The sequence below is a fragment of the Manduca sexta genome, chromosome 11 (genome assembly GCF_014839805.1).
Source record: "Manduca sexta isolate Smith_Timp_Sample1 chromosome 11, JHU_Msex_v1.0, whole genome shotgun sequence".
NCBI classification, from domain to species: Eukaryota; Metazoa; Arthropoda; class Insecta; order Lepidoptera; family Sphingidae; genus Manduca; species Manduca sexta.
The window spans coordinates 4,383,882-4,406,266 of record NC_051125.1 but is presented as its reverse complement, the minus strand read 5'-3'; the positions used below and the strand labels follow the sequence as shown (position 1 = coordinate 4,406,266).

At 34.3% G+C, this 22,385-nt stretch overlaps 1 protein-coding gene across 1 annotated transcript; it reads right to left on the bottom strand.

Annotated features, from left to right (window-relative positions):
* Positions 1 to 468: 468 nt before the first annotated feature.
* Positions 469 to 22,379, bottom strand: LOC115442803 (homeobox protein prophet of Pit-1). Its single transcript, XM_037437438.1, has 6 exons — positions 22,238 to 22,379; positions 13,828 to 14,000; positions 12,802 to 12,909; positions 6,228 to 6,395; positions 4,233 to 4,374; positions 469 to 1,583 (listed from the first exon to the last, which is right to left on the bottom strand). The coding sequence occupies exons 1-6, from the start codon at positions 22,284 to 22,286 to the stop codon at positions 1,474 to 1,476; spliced, it is 750 nt and encodes a 249-aa protein (XP_037293335.1). The 5' UTR covers positions 22,287 to 22,379; the 3' UTR covers positions 469 to 1,473.
* Between the last annotated feature and the right edge of the window lie 6 nt (positions 22,380 to 22,385).

Here is a 22,385-nt window from a genome sequence, read left to right as displayed (position 1 = left end):
AGACAATTTATTTCATTTTACACATGTTCATTATTGAGACAAGTTTTCTTACATTTATATTTACATTAGAATGCACAGTATGGCCATTGACTAGAAACGGATCCTTAGAAACAGTCTTAATTGATATGAGTTTGTATACTTTGTACAAAAGCCTGAAACGCAAAGAAATTTTCCATTAAATCTACAATTATTTTACTATGAGATCAAAGTATGATGTGATTAATGTTATTAAATGACTAGTTATAATCTTTGGCGTGGTTATCTTTTAGGAGGGTGATGTAAATTGGCCTCTTAATGATTAATTTCACTAAACAATAGATAGTTAACGTACAATATCGTTGAGCTGTTAACATCTTAAAAAAGTATTATGCAAAACCAATTTTATATTTACACAGGCCGTATCGCGAGATAATATTCCGCTCCGTGACAACCCTATTTTGACAAATTATGAAATAAATATTTCGGTTATTTATAAATGTTTCTAACAACCAAAGCGATGTGCATTACACTATTTTAGATTGTTTTAAAATAGGGTTGTCATCGATATAGATTCTTGCACATATGTATGTATTTATCTCAATTAATATAACAATCAAGAAAATACTTATCACTTAATTGATTTAAAACTTCTGTACAATATTACTAGCATACACAATTTACGCATATCATGAAACAAACATTTCTTATAATAAATTAAAAACCTATTTGTACCTATTTATAATATCTAAACACATCAATTGCGTGTCGACTTAATTATAGAATTTTGGTTGTTTCTCGAACTTTTATCGAGTAACATTAGGTATATCCATTAAAGTCAGTTGCATAGATTTTGACTTCGATATACGTGTATCGAGCATTAGTGGCTTGATTTTTCTCCATCATAGTTTTTTTTAATTACTTGACGTTTTATATTTTTTATGATATATATGTTCATTAAATATTAATGTTATTTACTTGTGTTGTGCGCACAATGCGCGTTGTTTGTAGTTATCAGCACAAATTTAAATTTTATTTAGTATAATATATTAATGGAAAAACATAGCACTGGAATATAAATGTAATGGAAAATATATTCAATCAACATTTTCAGAGTTCACAAAAGAAACCGTTTAACACAGACACAAAGCGTTAGATTTGTTTTTTATGTCGTTCATACATGAGGGAATGATTTTCAAAATGTATAAACGTTATATAGTCAGATAAACCGAACCATTACCGCTCTTAAAACATATCACTTGTCGAAACTCCATTCCGGTTATTACAATACCCAGAAAGAATGCTCAAAGTTCATTCTATACAGCCCACATCACTACCATAACCATAGTTCAGTTGTCACGTACCTAAGACAGGACGACTCCGTAGTCATCTGACTACGAACTAAACGTGACGACTCATGAGTCGTCAGTCGTCACGCGACTACGGGGGCGCGTAGTCGTGTCCCGGCGCCGAGTAGTCGGCGCCGTGCAGCAGCGATTAGGTCTGGTACTGCAGCATGGGCGCGGCCGCTAGGTTCGCGTGGTGGCCGCTGTTCATGCGAAGAGCTGACAGCGACTTGTTGTACCATTCGTCTTCCGCACTCATGCCTGCCGAAGATAAATAATGATTACTTTTCATTGGTAGAATTCACAGCTTTTGAAAATTGCACTTTAAGTTAAGCCGAAAAGTACATAGTCTAACAAACAGCTTTAGCACTGAAAAATATCATCGATGTGAATAGAATACTGTCAATACTACAGATATTATGTAGACCCTTGTCTCGGATTATCAAAGAAAACTCTACAACCTTGCATAATAAATAATCATAAAAGTACACTTTATGTTATTAATAAATTGTCAAATATTCAAAGAAGAGTTTTCGTAAAATGGCAGCGAGTTTAAAGCAACCCGCAAGTAAAACGTCGCTCTGATATTTAATGCATAGCTATAGACGTTCGATAGAGGGGTAGAATAGGGAAGCGAATAGTGAGGTACTGAAACGACCCTCGCGTTTTCTCAAGATGCAATCTCGCCTCAGGAAATAAGATATTTGCCAAGACGCCGCGAGGACGCCCGCCAAAGTAAATGTAGTGGAAATTTTCTTATTAGAATATCTACGGTACGATGCCTCGGTTCCATTACTTGCTCGTTTTTTGTTACGCAGGAATCTGTCGTGCCCACAGCTTCTACTTTCACGCCGCGTCGCCTGCTATGTTTTTTTATTGTTTTATTAAATTGCTCTGTTTGTTATATTTCTTGGTTCATCGAATTGTCTTGTCCGATTTCCTTTTTATAATTGAGATTAACAATATTTACTGAGTTTCGTATTTATGTTCTAGTTTAGTTATTTCTTATTTCTTGAATTATTAATGTTATATCCTGACTCATGATTGCTGATATTAGAAGTGTGCAAGTACAAAATCATGTACATACTGATTTGGATCTAATAGTGTTTAAAATTATTAGACTTTGCCTTAGGCTGTGTTTGCCTAAACGTCCTTTTCCAGATTTAAATGTAGTTCAGATTACTTTTAAAAATCTTCCTGCCAATTAAAGTTCCGTTAAAATCGATTCAGTCAGTGGGATTCGTTATTTCGGATAAATAAAAACCTTGTATCCAATATTTTAATGATGTGAGAACAAACACATGGGCGACGAGAAAAAAATAACATTTAAGATCTGTACCTTCATTGTATTTGAGTAAATGTAAACGCATTGTTTTCAAACCAGCTTATTAAATACACAATATATCAAACAACCAATAATTACTTCCAGCTGTTAACGTCAACGGCGAATGCTTGTCGTATCAAACACTAGTGCAAATTAACACATATCTTGAGTTGAGGAGCATAAATTAATAATCTCCGGCCGCATACTCAAGGATCATTGAATTAGAGTACTCCAACGTCTTCACTTAACTAACTGTTAACTATGAATCAGTAGGTTATCGATGCAAATACGGTTATACATGTTATGGCACAGGTTATTGACGTTAGCTATGTGTTGGTAAAAACATATCCGCTTTTTGGCACAGTCGAGTAAAAAGGGGATGATGACTGCAACAATGAAAAGGAAGACATATAATTTATTTCCTTGTGTCTTATATAAATGCGACAAATGGTAAATGGCCCTGTAAATGTGTCATTACTGGGCCTAGATTCACCATGACTGAAATCCCACTGGCCTAATTGTAATTTGTTAGTGAATATTCTAGTTAATCTGGAAATCAATTGATTACCTACTACTTTGTTATAGATAATTAAATAAAGATAATCAAACGTAACATTAAAATTCTACACGAAGGTATAATTTCCAAGTTATTTAGACAAGAACATTACCACAATCACGAACTGTAATGAACAGCAAAGCGTAATAAGAACTAAAAAACAAACTCCGCAATCTCAGAAAGAAGGAATGATGGTGGTATTAATATAATGTAATCTAATATTGTTGAAGATCATCTGGTGCTTGGCGATGGGCCGTGTGGCAAGTTTTTCCATTATTACAAGGGATATTTATATAAAGAGGCACCGTAGGATCATCCGGCAGACTCCTCCCAACTTTATAATTGCCTTGACGGCTCTAATAGAAACTTGATGAAAGCTGCCGCCCGGACGTCTACCGCTTTTTGTTTTACGCTACAAACTTACATTTTAGGTCGGGGTGCTATTAGTATAATTTTGTTTTCATTTAATATATGAAAAATTCACGGACTAAGTTAAATAAGCTGCGGCGGACTAATGGAGGAGTAATTATAGGCTTTTGTTAGTTTAGGGTTTGGTTTTACAGTAAGTTATGAAAAAATATTTTTTCGTACATTTGCTTTTAATTGTGTATTTGCATTATCCTCATCATCAGTGCATTTAGAGTTAATTACCACGAGATAATAAATAATATATAAAAATGAATTAAATATAAAAAAATGTTACTGAACCATTATGTTTCCGATGAAAATTAAGCCTAGATTTGTTGAAGTATATCCATTAATTTTAAGTTAGAAATGTCACAAACATTGAGTAAGTTGCGAATAAATTTAACTGTTAGTGTAACTATACTTTGGTGATTTAATTTTTTTTTCTACTACTGTTGAAGAAGGAGACATAAACGGTTTAAACCAATTCAGTAGGTAAATCATTTTTTACCTACTGAATCTGTGTACATTTGTTGTGTGGACTTGTCTCCCTTCATATAAGCTTCCAATTAACTTCATCTGTAGTCATCGAAATTAATATCAGAAATAAGTTGTATTTACTCACCCATAGTATCTTGCCGCATGCCGACGGCGCTCATGTTGGCCCCGTGGCCCATGGAGAACCCTTGCGGCATCGGGTATGAGCCGCCGCCCATTTGCGACAGCGAGAATATGTCCTTTTGCAGCTCTTCGTAGCTGCCGTGGTGCTGGGGATAAATATCTTTTTTATAACCATATTTCACAATCAATTTGTAGTTTAAATTTAAGGTAAATAACTATACTATAAACAGTGTAACTTAAAGTAAAAAAGGAAGTTCAGCCATTGAGAAACCTAGCATCTCTATGAGAAATGTATTTAAAGTATGTATGTACACATTTAGTGTCGAGGACGAATTACCGACAGATAGCTTATATTTAATTTAGTATCGTGAGTTGAAATCATCAGATTAACAATTATCTGATATTGGCTTCGATTGCCCATAGACACTTGGTAATTTGGGTAGTAGTCAGGGTGTCTCTACAATTGTTAACGTTATTTATGGGATGATATATCCTAACGATAAGTCTATCGCTATATCATTTTTTGTTTTCTGTTGACGTTAACGATCGCAGAAAGTTATCTTGGCTAGGGCCCGGTATGGTATTAGGCGAGGGAAAAGACAATGCGACCTGATAGTAAAGCAGGTAACAGATAGAGTTGAAGCGAAAACCCCGGAATATCAGGCGCCCAAAAGTAAGGTTGACGTTATTATTAAAGCTGAATGTGTATTCGATTTGCATGATCGCGTTGGCTGACACAAAACGAGATCCTTATATCCAACAACGAAATAAAAATGATAGCGATGATCTCGGCTTCTAAGAAAATAAACAGGACTATAGTCTAAATAAATCCAAACCAATAAATATCGATATTCCAGTAGTTTATTATGCATGTTTAGTTCTAATGATAGTGACCAGGTAATCGCGTCGCAGGTCAAAAAAACTGCCAAAATGAGCACATGCGGGTGCAATAAAAAGCCGACACCACTCATTACCGTCGCGTTCGGCAAAGTAAATCATTTTTCGCCGGCTTTATTTATGTTAATCGCGTGCATTAAGCGGTGGCTTTATGTTTTATACAGATTAACACTTCGGTTAATGGAATAGTGGTGGGTGGAATTACGTTAGCCCACCGAGCTCGGCGGACCTCCACTGGCTGTATTAAGTGATTATTATTTTAACTTGCGCTGCTTGTTATTTAATGACGATATTAAAAACCGATATTATCTGCTTGTTATTGCGATCCTACCGAGCCGCATACGTTAAAGTGATATATTCGAGTCTATCTATACGAAAGAAGAGGTCGGTTAACCTATACTTCAATACACCTAACCTATAGTATCACCTTGAACCTATATCTAAAGTAACGAAGATTACTTCATATCCTTCATAATAAACATGTAATAAATCTGTATGATAAAAAACAAGTAAAGTATGTAACACCCACGTCACAATAATTTCGATGTTCACTCGACGAGCCCTCAATAAATCTTTACATGTGGGAGTTGACGGCAATTTGTACGAAATTATCGTGTGAATATGAAACTACGGGCTCTTCACAATTTCGGTAACCTGCAGGCATATTTGCATTATTTTCGTGGTCGGCGAACGAGCGTGCACGCAATCACATTACTGCGTAATCAGGACGACTGATTAGCGCCGTATGTTAATGTGTGGAATTGCGGCGAAAGCGAATCACGCGCCATGTCGCGTTACTGTCATAATTTATAGTTTATTTATAAGGGTACATAAGAATTATATCGCAACGAAAACGGTTCAAAGAACAGGTCGCTATATACAGATCCTAATATTTTTTTTATTATTTTAAATATATAACATTGATATGGTGTTTAGGAGAAATGTACTATGATTCATATTAATGTACAACTATAGATCTTTATTTCGGCATCGTAGTTGTGTTTCTTTGGGAAATATTCTTAAGAAGACCATATGAGTAAGTAAATAAATTAGGATACATACATATATAAAAAATTGTCAGTAATATATATATTTTTCTTACCTGTGGATACCGGTTAATGGTGTTCGGGTGCGGGTAAGGCTGGTAGCCTCTGTAGCCTTGTATGTTGCGCATCATGCCGTTGCAGCCGGGCAACACCGCCGGCGCCAACGCCTTTTGTAGCTGTTTCTCTTGCTTACGGTATTTCGCTCGCCGATTTTGAAACCATACCTAACAAGAAAATCTGTTGTTAGACCCAGATATTTAATTATTGGTTATTTAATTATGTGTTACTTATATTAAATCATTCATTGAATTTGATTTAAATGGGAATTATTGTGGATGGTTGCGTATCACGGAGAACGGACTAGCGCCTCAAATTTAAACAATCTGTTATGATATTAATTCACAATCGACCTATTTATAAGAATTTTGAATTAGTTCTATGATGTTATCAAAAATCATAATTGTTTGGAGTTATTAGATGCGGCTTTGCATTTACTATTTTGGAGACTAATGACAGAACTACAGGAGGTGTGCAGCGCGAGTGAGGTAACTAACTTTGGAGTATGGCGGCCAAAATGATTAGCGATCGTTGCAAAAACCCCTGGAGACACGCAACAAACGGCAAAATGTGGTGTTTATTATTACTTACCACTATTTATGAACTTATGCGTCTGCCCGCTGTCTTAACGATATTGTTTTTTTAGGACCACTAACTATCGAGCTGTTCAATTAAGAAGGTGAAGTTTGTTTTTGTTTTTGCCGCGCAAGTCTCTAGAATTAAGGCTCAGTTTATGAAAAATCTTTTACGAATTGCAACTTTCATTATAAATAAGTCATCTCGAGATCGAACTTGTATATGGAAACTGCGAGCAATTGTTAAAATTTATATAAATTCATTTATGTTACGTGGAATAAGATTTGGTATTAGAATCTGAATATGGTAACATCTGATAATTAGTTATTAAATAAAATGAAATAAGAAAACTTTACCGCAGTTTTTTTTGTTTGCCCTACCTTTTCCTTTTTTTTTCCAAAAAACCGTTTGAACTGTAACTGCAGTATATGTTAACAGCTGTTACTACTCTATTTAAATAAATAAAATTAAATAAATAAATAAAAGTTGTTTGCTGTAATCAATATCGCTTTGAACAATTTGAGGTTTGAAATTTAATTTAGTCTCGTTACGTTGTTTTTTTGTTACTATTTTATGATAGTCATGGGTTTAAACAAGCAATACTAATATAAGTCACATAGAAAACATCATTTACATGAAAAAGTTGATTAGTAGAAGATACGCTAGAAAGATTGTCCCTTTTTGCTCAATATTTAGCTTTCTAACAGGTTATCTGGGCACCGACATTTATAATTACCTTTACTTAATAGTTTGAAACACGCTATAAATCAGTATATCAAGGTTGCCTTTAGAAATGAAATATAACAAAATCAGGCTTTCGTTATATATTATTGCAAGTATTTCACAATCAAGTATGTCATCATTTTAAGCAGATTCTAGAGCAGCTTAGTTTTCATGACCAGCCGCCTACCTGATGTCGACTCGTTATGGGTGTTCTAGTTTATGACGTTACCTACATATTACAAGGTTAGAAAAAACCGTAGTGCCTGAGACTCAAACACAGGCCCTTTCAATCAACAGTTTATGTAGGTATGAGAGAATATAAATTCCGATATTCATTGCAACATATAACATGGTTTATTAATATTGAAATATCTATTGACAAGTCTCTTTGTCTTGTTTATTTTTTTCATATATGAATACACCAATTTGAAAACCAAATTTAATTTCAAATGGAATATTGTTAAATCCGAATGCAACAACAAACATTGTGCAGTTTAAGCATTACAAGATTTGCTTTTTGGAAACAACTTATATTTTTTTTTATCTTTTACGCATCAAGCAAATACAAAAGGATAAACTATAAAACAACAAAGCGGTACATATTAGTATAACACAAACCACTTTCTTTCAGATTAACTATATAAATTCTGAGACTAGAAATAAAAAAGGAAAAACAAAGGAAGATTCAAAGTGTACATACAGCATACAGCTCATGTATTCAAATCACTCTTCATTTATGTATACTTTTAAAAATGCATTCTGAGAAATAAATTATAAATAAATTATATGGTTTAATACAAATTCTTACTTTATTTCTTACATATTTAAATATGAAAACAAAGGACACAACACACGAGACCCTAATCTGTGTGTTGTCAACGGGAATGAGAGCGTGCGTCGTTTGATATGGTGATTAGAGCTGATTAGAGGGCGAGGGTGGGCCGGCCGGGGGGCGCGGGGCGCGGGGGCGGATCGCCCTCCGTACGCACTCTCCATATAAATAAACCGATATACCTAACAGTTGTAGCCCCTATATATTATATACGCGTATAGTTTATCAATGGTTCTCAACTTCGGAATGTTTTATCTTTTAAAAGCTTCTTTAAAAATTTTAAGCGCATTGCGATCTATTAGGCTTCTAAATTACTAGATATGTAAATTAATATGGATGATGAATAAAATTTTCATTTTACTTTATTTGTAAAACAATCATTTCGTTTGGGTTGAATGGTTAATTAGATCAATTTGTTTGTTGCCAGGGAAGGTATATGAAAAACAAAGTTAAGATGACAATTTTCATTGCTATAGCTTAATTTATATTGCGTAATAATTCTCGAGTACTGAGTACCGAGAGATTATACGTCCAGCTTAAACAACACTTAATATACCAAAGGATTTGTCGGCGCACATCTGACTTTCAGGAAAGAAAAGTGACAACTGGCGATAGAGAGAAGAGAGTTAAGATTCTCAGGTAACTAAACCGAGATATTATACGTTCACCTAGAACACCACTTATACCAAGGGATTTGTCCGCGCTCATATTATTTTCAGGAAAGAAAAGTGACAACTGGAGATATGGGTGGAAGAAGTAAGGGTCCCCCGTAACCCATTTACCCCACAAACCCATCAGCGAAAATGCTGGCTAAAATTATTAGTTCATACAAGCTCCGACAAAACTTCTTTCTAAACAAATGTAGCGACTCCATGGATTTAATACTCTATGTTTTGTTGTCATTTTCGTAGTCACCGGATTGAGAAACGCTGACTGGCAATATTCAGAATTCAATAGTAAAAGAGGAGACGTAAAATGTATGTTAACATGTATAAAGATAATATGTTTTGGAAACTGTTATTAACTTTTGTCCTTACATAGATGAAAGAAGGAAATAATTATTTAAAAATTAAATAAGAGTTAATACAAAAAAAATCGTCTTATTGAATTTATCACTCGCTCGTGCTGTTTCCTTTGCGTGAACATGTTTAAAATTTATTCTTAGAGCACTTTGCACTTTTTTTCAGTAAAAACTATTGGATAGGTTAAGATTATAGTTATTTCCATATTGGGAACGTCGCGCGAAAGTAAGCGTTATTTTTCCCGCAATTTTCGCACCGGAAATTCCCAGAAATGCGGGAATAGATTTATTAATACAGGTGCTAAAATTATATTATAAAAAAAGGTAGAAAAATGAAAGAAACATAGAAATTATGAATCTTGTAATTCAACAAAATTTCATGTTATATTTCTATATCTGGATGCCATCGTTATTAAAGTTACAATAATATATTATATCACTATGTTTTATTGTAAAGTTTGGAATGAGAAACGTTACGATTACCTACATGGTAGATAAATAATTTATTCAACTATTGCAATAACAAAAAAAAAAACAATATTTCTGATTAGTTTTTGGTCCAACACAATACGAAGTTTAACTAAACTTTAGGAATGTATACTGATTAAATACAAAAAAATATTTAATAAAGTTTTTTAATATTCCGCAGAACCAACTTGAAATTGTTAGATCCTAGATATACGCAATTTCCAGGAAAATAAAACTTTTTTATGTACAAATAGAGCTTATTTTTGGTTCCGGTGACTTACGCCGCTTCGGACTAAGAGGTAAAGATCAGATAATTTAAAGTCTTCCACTTGCCCTCGTTTCACACCAATGAGGGAATCCTATCTTATATTTTTAGAATAGTAAAGGTTTATGATTAACACGAAATTCTCCTTTCAATTATAACAAAATTTTATTTAGTTCCAAAATATGTCCCACTAAAATGTAAAAGAATTTTAAATAACTCCAAGCTGATTGTATAAATCGTGCCCGTAAATTGTTTATTTGAGGTTCGACAAAGGACATAGATATAGCTTTAAACCATAGAGCGCCGAGCTTACCGAGTTATCCGAAGAAAACGGTCGCCTTTAAACTGAAAAAGCACGGGGATCCAACAAAACATTTTCTTATTTCCAATTGTAGAATTCATTTGAGGGCAGAGACAATGTCGGGAGGCGCGCGGGGAGGATGAGCGGCTAACTTCGTTACGGATCCATTTGATGGGATTGCAATGCCTCAGGGGCCACCCGCCCCTGCGCGCCCCCCGCCACACCCCCGCACACCGCGCACACCCGACGACGTTGTATTTTTATATCGAAATTTCCTCTACAAGGAGGGAGCGCGACGTCGCTGTCGTCTTTAACGTTTACATTCTTATGTAGCGTCGCCTAAACGTTAATAGCCTCCAACGGCGCGCGTGCACGAACCTACTGAACTCACAAGCTCACGTACTCACTATATGTTCATTGTACAGTACACGTATATACGTATCGATGTTTTGTCTGTATGGCTGCTATCACAGTCACACACGAAGGGCCGTCTACGCGCATTTTACGTGCTTTTAACGGTGGCATCGACGTAAAGTCTTCGATGTAACATCGTTTCGTCGAACCTTTTATTTTCTAAGAGACTCTTCATTCATTGCGCTCGACACACGAGTGTAATTGTCTAGATGGAGCCCACGCGGCTGTTAATAATATATTGCCTCGAAAGCGTTATTTGTAGATGTTAAAAGAAAAAAATCTCATCGATGTTTTCAATGTAAAAAGAAAAACTGTAATACATATACTTAAAGAGTAAACATTATCATTGATTCATTGTAGGTTATAACATTTTAATTTTCAAAAATATGTAATAAACTAAATTTAACATTGATTGTGATAACATGTAAGATACTCAAAGTAAAAAGCTGGTATAATTCACTAGACATTAAAAAACGTGAATAAAACATCTAAAGCAACAAATTGACTCCGGGGACAAATCAATATCAGAGATCCCGGGGGATTGAGCAATTTTAAAACTGAGATAAAGATCTCTGACGAGTTACTGTAAGCATTTCGTATTCATACGGCCGCGGACGACAGATGGCGCTTTAATCCAATACGCCTCCGGCCTACCCTACGCTCCAAATTGTATTACCCGAGTATTCGCGCATCATTGATATTTCGACAATTCTATTCAAGAACGATCGTTGCAAGCGTTTCGTTCCAGTATTTTCACGTAGTTTTTTAAGTATTATGCGTTCTGAAATGTGATGATCCATATTGCAGGTACAAAGTATAAAATTTAGTAAATAATATTCGCTTGTATAGTATTATCTTTAAGAAGATAATATTATACAAGCGAAGTTAATGGTACAAATAAAGGAAAAGAAATATCGGATAATTTAAAGGAATTTCGATGAGTATAGCGAATATTTCACCAACCAAATAGGACGTGATTTATGTGCCAAACTTCTAGTACATTTTCACACCACTTGGAATTTTATGTTCGCTTCAACTTTTAAACACTTTCGTGAACTTAGTAACACAGTAGGTTAGTAACCTAGGATATCGAGTTGCGGATTCAATTCCCGAATAAGTATAGATATCGGGAACTTAGGATTAGGGCGAGGTTTTCTATAACCTTTAATATATGATTTTTTTTAATTATAAAGAACTTAATAAGCCTCAGCACTTTGCATATTAGTTAAATTAATTAAATAGTGGGATTTTTTTTTATGGGAACGACTGAGTTGATTTCATGACTCGGTGAAGTAGTTGTATTTAGCGCGGTATACCACACCTCACAGTGGTGAGGATCCGAGTTTGAATCCTAGATCGGTAAAAATGATATTGGGTTTTTTGCTTAGGGTCGGTCCAGAGTCTGGGATTTGTTCCCGATATGGCGATAGGCTCGTCTCCTGTCACATCGTGGGATGAATTACACGGTGGAATGTCGATGTCTTGGATAGCTCTGCCAACTATTTCTGGGATAAAGAAGTGATGTGTGTGTTCCAAGAAAGGGCGTTTACGCATGCAGAGTTGGTAGCAAATATTAATATTTTGAAGCGGCGACAGCCTAGTTGGGTGTGGAACGGACTGTGGAGACGAATGTTTGCAGGTTCAAAACCCACGGGCACACACCGCTGAGTTTTCTAAAAAATTACGTTTGTATTATTTGTGAATTATCGCTTGCATTAACGACGAAGGAAAACATCGTGAGGAAACCTGCATATCTGAGAAGTTCTTTATAGGAATTTTGAGGGTGTGTGAAGTCTACCAATCACTAGGTCAGCGTGGTGGACTAAGGCCTAATCCCTCTCAGTAGTAGAGGAGGCCGTTGCCCAGCAGTGTGGCAGTATATAATACAGGACTGATGATAATGATGATTAATATTTTATATACAAACAAATAACTAAGACATAGTATAGTAAGAAATCATCAGTGTTACTGACCTGTATCCTTGCCTCGTTGAGTTTCGTCGTCCGCGCCAGTTCCTCTCTACAGTAGATGTCGGGGTAATGTGATTTCGCGAATGCTGCTTCTAATTCTGCTAATTGTTCCTGTTAGCGAAAACAATACATACAAGGTTAATAGTTCCTTATAAAAAGAATATAAGGATGAAAATATTGTTTTTTCTATTAAATGTATTTTTGTATAAATTAAAATAGTTATTTAAATGAAAAATTAAGAATTACATGTGTATGAGCTCAAGTATATATAAGAGAGCTATTTTCTTGTTAGTTTTGTTATGGAGAAAAAAATAGTGATATTAGTATTTTTTTTATTAAATAAACTAATTTATACAACGATTATTCTGCACCAGATACATAAATGTATATGTTGTTACATAACAACAAAACCATCCATAGTGCCGTAAATATGTCGCGTTCCCGTTAGAAATCAGAGTTAAGAAAACATTTTCTTATTTTTTTATTATAACTTTGCAAACACCCGGCAAAGGTTGCGACTCATTTAATTTATCTGGCGTTTTAATTTTTCAACTCATTAAATGCAAAATTATAGGATATTTAAATTTTAAAATTGCCCAAGAGCTTTTTTTGGCAGAAATCTATAACATTGCTCTAAATACCATCCCGAAAATGTCTGTGAGCTCTTAGGTTCACAAAGCTATGCTTAGTTAAAACACAAATTTACTCGATCAGCTGTAAGTCAAAACCCGCCATCTTGCCTCTTAATCAGTTTTAAACAAGGAACCACTGATATTTTTGACAGCTATTATAGCAATCCTTAACCACCTCTTAACACTAAAACAAGTTTATAAGTAAGACTACGTGTATATCCAGTTCAAAGAGGCCGCCATAATTATGTCAACTGACGAGGGATAATCATCTTTCGTCAGCGACACTATCTAGGACACACTCCGTTGTGCAGTGGTATGAATTTTCCGTGCCCATAAAAAGAAATTGCATTTGATAGAACAATCTCCACAATTAAAAAGCAAAAGATATGCACATTACCTGTGTAAACGTAGTTCGATGCCTTCTCCTCGCCGGGGTGGGACACGAGGCCGTGGTGGGCGTGTGGCCCGCGTGCTGGGGCCCCAGCGCGGGGGATAGCGCCGACGTGGCTCCCGAGGTGCCCGTACTACTCGTCCCGCCCGGCTCTGGCTTTAACTTTTTGAACGCTCCTTCTGGTGGCAAAAGAAACGTTGCCACGCATTGAAATAATAGTTAAGTTTAGTCATAGATTGCAGATAAGGGAGATTCCGTTTACTTTTTAGGATAAATAATTCCTGTTTAATCTTCGACTCCCTAATGTGTAATAAAATAAGAAAGAAAGTGACTAACTAAAATATTGATTAATCACGAAGGTTGCAAAGTCCTCGAACGTCGGAAGAAAATTTTAATATAAAAACTGCGATAGAATCTGCAAAATAGTTTTATTTCAATATTGATAAAAAATACTGAGACTTTTATAATTTATTAAATTCAAAGTACAACACTCATCGGAACAATAGTTTGAAGAATGTAGTACATTGCATTAAGTAGAGACTTAGGTAAGGCTGAAGAATATCATAAAAAGGCTTTTATCTACTGAAGTACTTACACCAATTAAAGTAATCAGGGTAGGAACGTGAAAAAATTTAATCATGTTTTCACTACTTGGTATAATGATAATTACCTAACAACCAAAGATGGGTGCGAACCTTTAAGATGTTATAATATTTTTTGCTTGAATATTCTTTTAGTCTTAAGTGCGTTATAATTAATCCTTTATTATTTTGGAGTGCGAGCGGTAAAAAACAACACTAATAATAATGATGTAAATCCGTTATGTAATTTATTTTATATACCAATAAAATGTTTTGGAATAAGCTTTTAAATTTTTCTCTTAACTATATGTAGAGGTAATTACATTTTTTTTTATTAGATTCCAATTTAAAAACATTTTACATTAATGTTTATTTATAGAAATAATAATATTAAAAGCATGATCAAAACACTATACAATAAGCATCATCCAACATCGAACTCAAATTTATTTCGATACGTAACTCAAAGTTCAAACACAATTACTAAGCAAGAAAAAGTAAACAAGCTTTATTTGTACAACTCACTGAGCATTCTCTGATCTGCAATTAAGGCGTTCAAAGAAAGCCGGTTATTTGCATAGCGGGTTGTGTCGCCACGCTTGCCGTAGGTCAAGTGCGCGGCTCGTTCCTAATTGTAATTGCGTTGCTTTAACTAACCACGTTAAGGAGCTAATGATTTGACGGCGAGGTGCCGCAAACGTTTTGAGGTCTTCGGAGCGAGTAGGAAGGATCATGGTTTTTGAGATGTATTTTTTATAATTATTTTTCCTAAGTTAGTGATTAAAAGTAATGTTTAATTTATTTTATTTTTCCTAATGGGTAGTGCAACCTAAAATTATGATATATAAAAAAATATATTTTTAAAATTATTAAACAACTAATTTATATTTTTTATATAATTATATAAAATTTGCTATAAAATTTTAGTTAAGTGTATTTAAATGATTTGATATATATTTAAGATGAAAACTTCAAAAAAATATTACTGAAAAAATAAACGATAACAGTTAATGAAGTAAAAAATCGATCACTGGATGTAATTCATTACTTGCACGAAGTAAAAACTTGTAGGACCCGGGCTGTGAAAACTGATTAAATCATCCAGCAAAAGAGGAATTGTACTCACTCACGGGTAAACTAAACGCGCCGAAATAAAGGTAATCGTTGTTAATTAGTCTCTCATGTCCCGAATTCAGCCAAAACGGTCCAAAGGCAGCGAGATTCTCTGAAAAATGTCGCATATTGGCGACATAATCAGTTTACCTTCGGTTTCTCTGAGCTGCTGAATTAAGCGGGGAGATTTTAAAAGCACCGTCGGAGGTCGGTTTGGCAAGTATTCATGCATTCCCTTTGACGGTGTTCCAAGCTACTTACTAATTAACATGGAGCTAAGTGTTTGCGTCCGCGGTAAACGGGCCTTTTAACGTTTAAAAGGTTCACGTTTTTTTATTCGCATCTATGTTTTTAGGGGCTTTGATGGCGAATATATTGGTTTCGCTTTTTACCTGACATTTTGTCCAAATGCGATTAAGTTATTAGAGATAGAAATTTTTTAAATATTTTTTGCGCGGTTTATACTGTTTGAGTTGAAAATGTTTTTCACTGTTTCACGTGTTTTTTATCTAACACTAACATTTGCCCAGTATGCTTTGAAATTCTTCTTTATTTTTTTTAACGTACTAAAAACAAACAAATAGACATCACGCCTTTATCCCCAAAGAGGGGGCAGAGATGCAGCTAGGGCATTCACTTTTTTCCATCCGTATTCCGTCCCATGATATAGGGAGCGAAACTATGGTCATATTGGGAAGGTACTATCTACATTCCAAAATAAAGATTACCTGCATTGAAGTCATCGTTTTACCGGAGTCATGCGAATCAATGAAGAACGAACCTACAAATCTATTAAACACACATACATCACTTGATTGAACCAGCCGATTCATTCCATAGACAAAAATATCTACGCTACTCTATTAATACAAACTAAACTATCTGAGACAATGTACAAAGAAGTAAATGAAAACCATCGAAATTATAAAACTCTTGACAACAAAGGGACTCGAGTGATTGTTGAAGAGTCAATGAACAGTATTTATTTGTGACAAAGTGAGGAACATTTGTTCAGGGGCGTAACAGAGATTCAATGTAACATGTCATTAGGGGGCCGTAATCCCCTAATTATGACGATTGACATAAAGGCGCCATCTGTGGCCGACGAGAGGTGTTGGGTGACTGCGTCCGAAGTGTGAAAACTGATTCAACGGATTGTTATTTTTTGTGAGTATAGGTAAGTATTTAGTTTTATTGTTATTGTTTGGTTTGGTTGTTACTATGTCGTTTATAAGACGGGTTATATTTTTGTAAAGTTATAAAATATATTACAAGTAATCTATAGTCAAGTTATATCTAGTAAGATTTTTTTAAACTTCGAGTTTCTATTTCTTTAATAAAACCAACAGTGAAATTCTCGATTTACAAGCCTTGGTACCTAGTACCTACGTTAGTGTTTCTTTTACAAATTTCTATAGAACTTTATTTATGTTATTGGTTTGACTCATTTAAAAATACCCTAAAACGTCCGAACGATCATTTTTTCGGTTGTTCTTAAAGTACATATTTTATTTACTTTTTTCATTTTTTTTCCTTTACATGTGCTGTAAGACACTGCTTCTTGGCAAATTTCATGATGCTAGGGTTAAGGGAAGACCCTTAACGTTTTTAGTTCCCTTTAAAATCGCGAAATATTGACTTACAAGTTTGATTTTTCTGCACCTGACCTCAGATCCGAGTATATCATATAAACTTCAACTTGATACATTTACGCGTTCCTGAGAAAAAGTGTCATGGCAGACAGACAACAAAGTGATCCTATAAAGATTTTTGTTGACGTACGTTACCCTAAAACTATATTTTATTATCTTTAATTTACGTTATTCGAATTAATAATATTACATCGTCCAAAAACAAAACAAGTAACGATAAAATTTTAACAGCTAACAACATATTATATATCCCTACGATTGCAGCATCGCAATAAAAAATACGCGGCAAGCCTACGAACGTAGAAAACGAGGAATTTCAAATCACAAAACCAATTACAGTTTGTGATGAACGTTACTTGGACTTTTAAAAAACAATTTGGCAGCGGTGCAGTGTTGAAATAGTTCATTGTGCGTTTGAGCGAAGGGGCCGGACCGCCTCTGGAGTGCCGCGGGGGGCTGGGCCCTCACGGCGGCCATATGCTATCACGAGCGCTAATAGATTTGTAATCGGCGCAAATGCCGCAAATCCGCGTGATCTTTATCTTTGCTTATTGGACGGTATAATGGTGTTAGAGGAACTTTTGTTATTAGCGAGGTTAGGAAGCATGAGCTCTTTTTATTTTATTCATTTTTATCAATTGCTTATCAGATTTCAGTATATTTCAATTTACGTCATTAATATATCAAGGATAATATCATAAATGTGTGACCTACCTATAAAAAAACAATACATGTACGTATTATGTATATATAGAATTTGCTGTAGGCTCCAATTCGATATGTGAACTCATATCAACACTATGCAATCCCGTTTTAGTTATGAAGGGATAACAGGACATTCTTTGATATTTCTACGTCGTAGAAAAAAAATGAAACAAAAAAGAGTGAAATTAGATAATCATTACAAAAATACAACTACATTTAATATATTCAACTAGTTTTGAAACATTTTGGAGCACATTTAAATACATTTCGAGTACTATTCCCCGAGGGCTTTGGACAATAGGCTTAGTGGATTTGTAGGTGCCGATGTCCATTGCAAGAGGTCCGGGGTGCGATGTAGGACCCGCTACAATACACACTCCATTATGATGAGGGGCCTCTTAGCGTTCCATTATTATGCGCATATTGCTTAGCTTGTTAGGGGAATTGTGACTATTTTTATTTATTTTTAAATGATTTATTATTTGTACCTGAATACGTGCCGTGTTATAAATATATATTTAATTTATAAAGTTTTGTTTGTAATTAAATTAATTGTTATTATGTAATATGTTTCAAACTATGATAAAAAATGAAATAGGTATCTGAATTAAAGAAGTTTTATTGATACATTTTTTTTAGTTTAAACTTATATGAAACCACCGACTCCCGTCGGTAAATCAGTACAAACATGAATAGGAGGCAACCTGTCGATTATATCATTAATAAATAGTCATTCAAATAGTCTTATTTACGTGGTGTATTTAAATAATTTTATTTTATGTTTCTGCTTTCAAAGAAGTGAAACGGGACTTCGGTAGCAGTACCCGATAATATGATGATCCGTTAAGAAGAAAAATGTGTTACATTACAACAATTAACACTAAGACCGTCGGCTGTTTCTGTAAGCAATAACATCCTCACACGGTCCATTGAATCGCATGATTCGGTGTTAAATAAAAAGACCACTTCCGCCCTCCATTGTTGCCAAATGTAAGGGTTAGTCCACTCGCAAGCAGGTGGTGTGCGCACGCGCTAGTCACGCGTCAAGCATTAGTGTAAAAGGATTTAAATACAATATATTCAGTTAGATTGTAGTTACCGTTAAGTTTTTGTAACGCTATGGCCACACTAATGCCTATCATTAATTTAATCGAGACGAAATGTGCGTACGGCCTTGGCTTATTGCGATACTTTGATATACAATAGGCATTTGACATCTAAGATTTAATTATGTTTTTACGCAGTATTTTTTACGCTTTATTCATATCGATAAGGGGTTTGGCATTAACCTAATATGGGTCCTCCGGTTTAGACAAAGAATTGCACTATGATAGCTACTAAATAAACAGGCTATTAAGAAAACATTCAAATCGGAAGCAAAATAATAGCGGGAATTTCAGTTTAAATTACTAAAATCAATTCAATAATTTCAAATAATTCTCAGATTATATAGAGCGGCCATTGGCAATATCGTCATACTTTTTTTTAAGTGCTCAATCTACTGGGAAATAGCAAAACACAAATGTAAAATATTTCATATTTTTTCCATATCGTGATTTGCAATTAATGCTCATGTTAGCATATTTTCTGTAAATATTTTATTCTTGTATGTATACTTACCTAAGGACGCAGCGACTTCTTATCACACGGACATTTCAAAAAAGGCAAAGAGTTATTACCAATTGGTAATAACTTTTGGAGCACAAATTTGGTCCTGATTTCCGGACTATAGTGTTTAATGTTTTTGAATAATTTAATGTCCGTTGCAGATAATAAATAATAACCTTTGAAATATAATAATATTATTAGCCCTGTATTATAAACTGTCCCACAGTTGGGTACGGGCCTACTGTACTACTGAGAGGCCTTAGTCCACCACTCTGGCCTAGTGCGGATTGGTAGACTTCACACACGCTCGAAATTCCTATAGAGAACTTCTCAGGTTTCCTCACGATGTTTTCCTTCACCGTTAAAGCAAGCGATAATTCACAAAGAATTCACCTTTGAAACGTATACGCATATTTATGCACACAAATTAGCTTTTATACTATGCTGGAGTCAGATAAATAAAACCGTTTATCACGGTCCTGTAGCGCTAGTGGAATAAAGAAATTATAAGTATATTAAGTAAACTTGAAGACATTGTTATAACAAATGTGTGTTTGTATATATTTATATAACTTTGCCCTGAAGTATTGTTTGTTTATAATTAATATGTATGTTGTTGGTGTACCTTTTTAAATAAATAAAAAAATAAATTTCGGAAACAAACAGTCTCCTTGATACTTCGTATCAGTTTTTATAAAATGTCACAAGTTTTAATTAATGTTGCTTGTGATTCCTTTTGTCATGTATCGCCTCTTAATTATGTTATAAATGCGAAAGTTTGTGAATATGTTTGTTGTAAGTAAAAGAACTATAACAGGTCGGATTTGGATGGAATTTGGTACTAAACTAAGGGTGGCTTACACAACTCATTAGATATGAATAATGTTAAATATATTTTTATTTTAGTGATTTCTTTGTTACCTTCTAATGGTTGACAGTGATGGTACGAGATTTAAATTAGTCGTGGATTTTCATGTAGAAAACAAGTTATACTGGAAATGTGCTACAGGATTTTTTCCGGGAAAAAGTTTTGAGATAGACTTTGCCGCTAGCACAAATTACAAATCGTTGTGCTTATGGTGGAGTCTGGCATATGATATACAAAGCGTTTAGAAAACGAAAATATAGTCTTTACTGAAAATTATACAGTATACACACCACTTTAGTATATTAGTATAAGTAAAAATACTGAAGTCTAAAAAAGCGGGAAGATCGAGGCGACATAGCTCATTTCAAATCATTGAATCCGGCTCGCTCAGCTATTTAGACACAATTTTTGTTGACTCACATATATATATATAGCTTGATAACTACTTTAGCAGAAACTATGAATATATAAGAATTTCATAGACGGGATCAAAAACTAAATACCACATCCTAGAAAATAGGCAAGTGTTATAAGGTGCAATGAGTTGCTCTGTAGTAACTATTCCACTCGCACACTAACTGGCATTGCGTAACAGGGATAGTAATTCCAGAACTGATAAAAATACCAGTCTTGTATTATGTACTGCCTACTACTGAACACGGGCTTTCTCTTCTACTGAGAAGGGCTAGGTCTTAGTCCGCCACGCTGGCTTAGTGAGGTTTGATAAACATAATATGCCCTCGAAATTCATATGTCTCAGAAATGTAGGTTTTCTCACGATTTCTTCCTTTATCGTTAAGGCGTTCGATAATTGATAAATATTACACACGTCATTTTGAATAATCGGAGATGTCTGCCTTTAATTTTTAACTTGCGAATGTTTATCTTCGCAAACTGTTCCATTCCCAATGAAGGTTTCAAATCAGTGCGCTACTTATGAAAGAGCTGGTATGAGATATATTTACTAAGTAGGTAAATGTTTTTGCGGTATTTTAAATACTCACCGATATAGCAAAATATAACATGTGTTTACTTGAAACAAACATCCAAACCTCCCCAAAAATTTTCTTTATTAAGATGTGCAATTTCCAGTCAAGAAATAATATAGTACTATTCTTTACAGTTTCTTGCATGTAATTATTGTGACTCTGAGATTCTATTGAGTTTCGTGAATATGACGAAGATGCTAAAGCATCATCTCCTTATTTCAAGTTACTCCTAATTTCGAGCTTACAAGAGATATTGTTCCTTAATTTTCTAAAGCATGCTTTGAATTATAGAATAGATGAATAAAAATCCTTATTACCGGCACATAGGGTGAATTAAAGATGTCTGTGCAATGAAATGCAATAATCGGAAAAATTGCATGGACGTTCCAGTATTTTAAACATAATTAGTCACCCAATTTTAATTCTAAATATATTTACGGTCGAAGATTAATTAGTTTTATTGCAATTGTTTAGTGGGCACGTGGCAATTTCAAAGTTATTGTTTCAGTGATTACTTAAGTAAGTACTTTTAGCACTTAAAAAACTTTCCATGAAATATAATTGTGTGTTTTAATACAATTTAGCAAAAAATATGCAACAAAACGTTTTGATTCGTTCTTCGCAAGTAAATCTATTATTTTTTCTTGTAGATTGTAAACCACTTTTTTGGTTGGTTGGTTAACTTGGTGCAACTATAACATGTTTGCTAATATTTTATTATAAAATAAAAAGCAATTTTTAACAAAAAAAAAATCATGTCATTAGTTTTTATTAAAATCGCCGCTCTTTTTTTCTCAGCGACACGAAATTAATTGAAAGAAATAAAAAATAATATTCAAATCGTATTAAAGTTGATACCTACTCTTTAATCTTCATGTTATTATAACTTATTAGAAATACCTGTATAAACTGGTTTTCGAGGCACTTGTTCGTGGATCCTGCATATCATAAAATCCTCTTATACACTTTTAATGTATTCTAACCTTTGCAAGCGTATTTAAAATACCAAAAGATAGCCCAATTTGTCACTTTCCTATCTTTCTTAAAC

Excerpts from the sequence above, each read along its gene's own strand:
- LOC115442803 (XM_037437438.1), bottom strand. The coding sequence starts at position 22,286 with ATGATATGCAGGATCCACGAACAAGTGCCTCGAAAACCAGTTTATACA. Across the intron at positions 14,001-22,237 it reads TCGAAAACCAGTTTATACAG|AAGGAGCGTTCAAAAAGTTA; the intron begins GTATTTCTAATA and ends TTTTGCCACCAG. Across the intron at positions 4,375-6,227 it reads CCATTAACCGGTATCCACAG|CACCACGGCAGCTACGAAGA; the intron begins GTAAGAAAAATA and ends ATTTATCCCCAG.